Source organism: Camelus ferus, chromosome X (assembly GCF_009834535.1).
Source record: "Camelus ferus isolate YT-003-E chromosome X, BCGSAC_Cfer_1.0, whole genome shotgun sequence".
In the NCBI taxonomy this organism is placed as follows: Eukaryota; Metazoa; Chordata; class Mammalia; order Artiodactyla; family Camelidae; genus Camelus; species Camelus ferus.
The window spans coordinates 30,077,206-30,084,872 of NC_045732.1; the positions used below are offsets into that span (position 1 = coordinate 30,077,206).

General features: G+C 33.4%; 1 protein-coding gene across 2 annotated transcripts in view; it reads right to left on the reverse strand.

Annotated features, from left to right (window-relative positions):
• LOC102523807 (dystrophin) overlaps window positions 1–7,667 on the reverse strand; it is a 647,651-nt gene that overhangs the window by 374,025 nt on the left and 265,959 nt on the right. For both annotated transcript variants that reach the window (XM_032475797.1, XM_032475796.1), the window contains exon 31: window positions 5,959–6,106. In XM_032475797.1, the coding sequence (XP_032331688.1) occupies window positions 5,959–6,106 (148 nt within the window). The remainder of the gene's footprint in view (window positions 1–5,958; window positions 6,107–7,667) is intronic.

The window sequence follows — 7,667 nt, forward strand, 5'->3', positions numbered from 1 at the left end:
ATTTGGTCTTTTACACCATATGCCTTTTTTCTAGATAGCCTTTGATTCAATCCATATTAATTCAAAGTTAGTTATCTCCTATAGAATCCTTTGGGGAAGTAGATTACTAATTAAGTATTAATGTACACTCAAATAAAAGCAGAAAAACTCACTAGAGCAGAAAGAGTTAGGGACATATATACATCCATACAGCACTCTTTGTTTCTGGGCAAACCAATGGTTTTTCAATGATGGCACCCACTACTTGAGGGCTTTTTAGGCTGCAAGCTCAGAAAGCAGGGTGAGAAGAATTAGAAACTCTGGGTGTTTCCTCTAAGAGGAAGTTACCCTTTATGGACTCACTTGTCTCAAACTTTGGGGCAAGAGTTACCTAACACTAATGTGTTCTTTCAACCTTAACTGTAAGAACTGGGTCCTTTGCAAAGTGCTTTAGAATTTTCTTTCATCACAAATAGCCAGGGTATAGCAGAGCTGAAGAGCAGCTAAACTTGTCTTTGACTCTCTAAGACTCTTCCTTGCCTTCTCTCCTCAAACTCCAAGACACCAGTGCCTTTTTTCCCCCTGATTTATTTCCTCACCTGAGAGATCACAGTAATGTTCACAAGTTACAACTCTACTGTTTATATGTAATTTTCCATTCTCCATGCAAATTTCCAATTTCAGAAAAGAAAAAGTGTATTTTTCTTAACTAGAACATGCATTTAAGCAGTTTTTTTGAGATTTGATGGTTTACATGAACATTGCAATATGACATACTTGATCCAAGTTGACTTAAGTCACAATGAATTAAAATGTATCATTACATTAAAAGTAAAAAGCTTTTAATTGAATTTATTTACAGTTTTATATATATATATATAAATACACTGCACTTCTACCATATAATATATATTATGGAGGAGTGAAACACAGTAATATTGAAAGATACACCAGAAAACTAATTAAGAAGGTAATATACTGCCTAAAAACAGCAGTTAACTCATGTCACATTAACACATTGCGGTTTCACTCCCTATGTTTGCTTGCCACTCATTGATTTAAAGCCGAAAAAGTTTCATCTAAATAATTCTACTTCTGTTTACTTTCTTAGGTTAATTTTAAAAGGAATTCTTAGGATTTCAAGGTCTCATGCTTGCTCATGGCAACGTTCTTTAGAAAGCGCCGTTAATTTTTAGTATGTTTCACTAAACAGCCTTATCCCATAAAATAAACAGGTTCCATTTCCATTAATAGCAAGAATATTATACTCTTTTAAACATGCGATCTAATAGTGATTTTTATTATTTCTACCATCAACTTCAAGAACTTTGAATTCTGTTAAAATAACAGCCCATGATTTAAACTTATTTCTTTCTACTCTAGAAAACATGTAGAGCTAAATGTCAGGGCATGGTATGAGTTCTACATTTCTGTTTTCAGCCAATGTTCTTGTTGGCATACCAATTCACTCTGTCACTTATATGAGTTAATATTATTTTCATAACATCCCTTCATGGTACTCAGTTTTTCCTCTGAAACCTCCCATTAACATTTATTCTTGTTAGCTCTAAAAAGTAAGCAGATGTGTCAGCTTTCTGAGGAAGATTTGTTTGGCTAAACTGGAATTTTCCTCAATTCCTAATCCAAGAACTATATACATCGAAAAATAGTGTAAGTCATAAAAATGAGGTTTACTGAAATTGCCAGGTTATTTAATCTGCATTTCAGCTGTTTGGGCACAGAAAATCAGTAAATACATTTTTGTTCTCATAGATATAGGTTAGTCACTTATGAAGTATGATTAGCTATAATAAGATCTTACATTTAAAGAGCAATTGTTTTGCGGAAAATGCATTTCTAAGTGCTTTATGCACATTTCATTTTTAATACTATTTAAGAAAAGAGAAAACAGAAACATAGAGACTTAAGACACTTTCCCAAGATTCTGCAGCTATTAAAGGAACTACAGGAGCTGAGATTTGAGCCCATACTTTCTGAATCTGGCTTCCAACCTCTTAGCCAATTTTCTAAACGTCCCCTAGAGACTAGAGACTAATGTGGCATGCACTATTTTATGGGTGATCAAATTTTGCTTGTGCACTCAATTACTACTTGTTGACTGACTATTAAATAGATACATAAATAACTGAATAAATTTTATTAACAAACCAATTTTTAGTGGCATGTAACATGTTTGGTATTTTCTCATGTAAAAAAATGTGATGTTTTTAGAGGTTCCCCATGGTGGCATGGCATGGCATATTCTTTGGAATATCTTGAAAAATATTAATTCATATATTTAATTGTATCATTCACTTGTGATGGAGAAAAAAATAGTTGAGTTACATGGAACCAAATGATCTTTCTGGTATTGGTGGTCACTTTATTTTTAATTACAACACCAAGTGTCAATAGGAAACTGATTTGTCTTTTTTTTTTAAGTTAAAAAGATAAATAAAATGAACTTCGACAGAAGTACATAGAGACAAACTTGTAACATGTACCTATCTATTATTTTATTTCATATCTAGATATTATATCTGTGCTGAAAATTATACACACGAGGCTTCAAACTCCAGTGTACCCCTGTATATATCTGTTTAGTATATGGCCTGCCTGATTGATATTCTTAAAGTAACCATTACTGGTTCAGGGTAACAAATCTGTCTACATTCTGTTAACTAAAATAATTTCTCATCAAAAATATAAACTCTTTCTCTTACTCATTATTACTTAATCAACAATGATAATAACCAACATAGCTGAAATTACCACAGATTCTATTTGTCTTATCAGTGGAAGTGCCTTACAGTGTCTTTCTGAACACTTTTTCTGGGACTCATGAGAATGAAAAGACAATCCCAGGTGTCTTTTGTGCCTGTGTGTCCATGAATGCACGCAAATGTGTATGTGCATGATTCTGGACCTTTCTAATCAAATATCTTAACTCCTTAGAAGATTAGTAATATAATTCACAGTTACTTAGCTAGAAAAAATTTTCCTGACATTCAGAATTCCTTTTCTTATTTTATGTATACATTGAGTTAAAAATAGACTAAATGAAATAATCTTTTTAAAGAAATTCTACAATTAAGGGGAAAAAGTTGCGATAAAATGTTCAAAATTTTAACTAAACCCCACAGTCAAGAAGTGGAGACCTCTGACATTCTCAAGGCAATTAAAATTATTGTATAGTTTTAGAATTGTATGTAAGTAAACACATACCAAAAGATCAAACGACATAAAAGCATTTGTTTTGGATCTCCGCTTCTGGCCAAATTGGAGCAACAGGGATCAGATTTAACTTTTTGGCTAAAAACTGTTAAAAATGAACAAACTATATGAAACAATGATTTGAAGACATTGGACATTCAGGCAACGAAAGACAGTGATCTCTGAGAAATTAGAAACAAATGAGGTGAGCCCTACAATTGCCCTAGCTTACTGTCTAGAGAGAGTTCCAGGCTATGACAAAGGATGAAGGCACTCTCACAAAGCCAGGAGGTCTCCTTGAGTTGACGAAATGGAGTTGGGACTCTGAGGAGGTCAAGATGGCTAGAGTCATGGGGCAGAGTACCAGAGAGGAGAGATACAGAGAGTGGACATTGGAGACCTACAGAGAGCTCCCTTCCAGTCATCATCTGAGTCCCAATCAGCTCCTAAATGAGAAGAAACTACCCATGTCTAGGGAAAGAACTACACAAAAGGATTAAAGGGAACAACCACCAGAGCTCACATATAGTTGGGAATAGTGCCAGCCACACTGGAAAACATCATTCACAGAGCATCAGAGAAAGTACTCAGAAGGGTTTTGCTTCAGCAGTTGGACAAATTGGCTCTAGACTTCAGTTGTCCTGCTCAAAACTCACAAAGTGTAAAAGAAAGACACTAAAAAGATCAAATTGTTTCCAAGTAAATTAACAGTCTTATAGCACAAAGGTCAATAGTACTTATCTGCACAAAGATATGAAGCACCCAACAAGTTAAAATTCACATCTAGCATCCAGTCAAAAATTACCAGCCATTCAAAGAAATAGGAAAATAACACCCATAATGAGGCAAAAAAAAAAAACCCTGAAACTTACCCAAAATAAACACAGATGACAGAATTAGTAGAAAAGAGCATTATAAGTTATAACTGCATTCCATATTTTCAAGAAGGTAGAGCAAAGACTGGCATGTTGAGCAGAGATATGGAAGATGTAAAATTACCCAAATTACACTTCAACAATGTGTTGAATCACACAAAACAATAATGTCCATGTTAAAAATATATGCTACATGGGATTAACTATAGATAAGATATTGAAAAAGATGCTGACAAAAGAAACTGTTAAAAAATTACAGAGAAAAAAAGACTGAAAACAAAAAGAACAGAATATCAGTGAACAACCTAATCATATATGCTATCAGAGTCCCTGAAAGGGGGAGGGGACAATTTTTTTTAAATAATGCCTCAAAATTTTTTAAATTTGATGAACACACAGATCCAACCAAGAAACTTAACAGAACTCAAGAACAAGAAACATGAACAAAACTATACCAAGGAACATCATAAACTAATTGCTCAATTCCCAAAAGCACTCCTTAATAAACCTTCTGTATCCATTGCTGAGTGAGATGCACACCTGAAATATATATATACTTCTACATTGCTTTACTTTTCATGATGAGTATATATTATTATAAAAATAAAAACAGATTAAAAATATATAACTACCTTGCATCAGATATCTTTGAAAATGGCAAGAGGTTTATACACCTCCCCAAGAATACTTTATATTTCTTATATTTCTGCCTTTAAGTCAGAGACCTAGGGATGCTTCATTAGCTCAAAATTCACTTTAGTGCTATTACAAAATGTATTTTCTGTAGGATGGCAGATTGGAAATCCATGAATTTCCTCCATCTGCAATGCCAATGCTGACATGTATAGAATTTTGATTGATAGACACATAATTAGACAAGATTTTTACATTATTCATTTTCTATGTTTACACAGATTATACACACATAGGTGTTTAAATGCTTACATTCTTAATATCAAAAATGCATACCTGCTATGCAAGTAATGTTTGAGAATGAAGAATTGTAAAGTTGAATAGGATATCGCTTTTATGAATCCAGCACTTTGAAATGTCTAACTATTTAATAAACTGCCTTTTTCTGTGCTTTCATCTAACCAAATCAGTGTTTTCTGGCACTAAAATCGGGCCACAATTCAAATCTACTTGACTGAAAATTGCTACCTGAAAAATCTGAGCTAAAAAAAGTCACAAAAATACTTAAGATGATGCAATAAACATAGTATTTCTTATATCTAAGCCATATATTTTGTAATCTAAGTTATAACCTCCACAATCAAATTTATCTTGACCTGCATACTCAAAAGACACAGCAAGTTGGAATTAAACTATACACTGGTAATAATCCATATGTTGCATTTCCATTAACAAAAAACATAAAACAGTCGATAAGTACTGCTAATTAACTCTGCATTGTTTTGGCCTCTGGACTATCTCAGAAGGCATTCTGTCAATAGAATATATAGAAATATTGCTACATCACCACACATTGTCTTTAGGGAAACAGAACTGTAATTTTATGATGGATATTTCTAGCAACTACATTATTGCTAAGTATAACACACGTTCTCCTCCTAGACAGGATCCAACATAAGGTAAAGACACACACTGCCCCAAAGCCACAGGACACCCTGCTGTAAAGATACTTCCTTGTATCAAAGATTCAATTATGCTTTGCAGTTCATCAGATAAAACCAGACTAACTCTCATTCTGACACAAAATGTCCATTGCATAGTCTTCCCAAATGATCATCAAGATACGTGCAGTGATGACAACAAAAGTCAGGAATTATACATTTCCATTTTCCTTCACAACCTAAACTTAAAGAAGTTAAGCAGTCGTGATGTTGTGGTGAAGATAGACAGTTTGAAAGATGTAAACTCAAAAACTTACCTTAAGATACCATTTGTATTTGGCATGTTCCCAATTCTCAGGAATTTGTGTCTTTTTGAAAAACTGTTCAGCTTCTGTTAGCCATTGATTAAAAATCTTCATATCATAATGAAATCGTCGCCATTTTTCAACAGATCTGTCAAATTGCCTAGAAGTAAAAAATATGGATCAAGAAAAATATGAGTGTATAAAACAAGTAACAGCAACATAGCATAAATTTTTATTGTATTGACAAGAATGTTATTTTGATATTTCTCATTTGTATATTTCAATTTCATTTAACAGAAGTAATTAATATTGACTAGAAAGAACAAATAAAAATAAAAGATTGTAATTTTCCCTCTAAAATTGAATATATTTCATAATTGAAACAAAAATAGAGACAGCTATTATGGAGTATTAATATTTTCTTCCCTATGAGCACATTTAATTTTTTTTAATTCTGGAATTTAAAAATATATTAACATCTAATAAATTATTTTGAAGCAAGATACTCAATTTTAAAATATGTTATGGATCAACATTAAACGATTTCATAAAGTCTATCAATTTCAGTATTGCTCTTGACCTGAAGGAATGTATTCCTTGAGATTCTCAAGCATCCAGGATGACAGATGTAACTCACACATAGGCTCAGATGTAAGCAATCTGCCAACTAACAGATAGGCTAGTCTAAAACAGATGATGCGTGTTGTCTTACCTTACCCTTCACGTCTCCTTGTATTCCCTAATACTTTAAATTGGAATGCTGAAGGAATTTAGTGCAAGGTAATGTGTTAACATCTCATATGAAAAGAGTATTAAGAAGGAGGCAGGTGGTCATATTCTGGTGACAGAAGAGACTGAGGCAGAAATTATGAGTAAAGGTTTAATGTTTACCCTAAGGCAGCTGCACATAATAATCACCTGGGGCATTTAAAAAAACAGCAATAAAACACTGATTTCAGGCCATACTCTAGACCAATTAAATTAGTATCTTTGGAGGTGAGATCCTGACACTGGTATTTTTAAAAGCACCCAGGTGGTTCTAGTGTACAGTCAAGGTGAAAAATACTACGTAAGGTAAGTTTTAAAATCTTATGGGGCTCATGATCTACTGGGTCTCCCAGGGCCTCTCCAAACAGGTATTTGCCAGCACTAAAATAAAAGCCATCTTGAAGATTCCTGGCTGTGGGACTGCCTCAAAGGTATGGAGGCAACAAATAAGTCTGTCAAAGTTCTCTGCATTCTACTCTTAAGATGCAATGGATTACAGTTTTGAATATCTTGACATCTTCTCAGATCTCTACCTCCATTTAGGAACTTCAAATACTTTTACAACCCAAATAATGCCACAAATCCCTACTGTTTTACTGGGAAAGAAATGGAATTCACATTTATTAAACATTTCCTATGAACCAGGCACTGGGCTATATGCTTTTATACATTCCATTTCATTGACTCCTACAACATCCCCAGCAACATAACAATTATTATTCCCATTTTCCACTAGAGAAACATGAGATGATGTATAAGTTACCAAAAGATAAATAGATGTTAATTAGCAGAGAGGGGATTCTAACCCAGATCTGTCTGGTTTCAATGGTGCCTTTTACTGCCTTACATTCTCTTTGCTGGAATTTTCTTTTTTTAAGATGAATTCTCACCTTAGCAGTTAAACAATTAAAAGTGATAATTGTAAAGTTTTTCCCTACTTTTTTGTTAATATT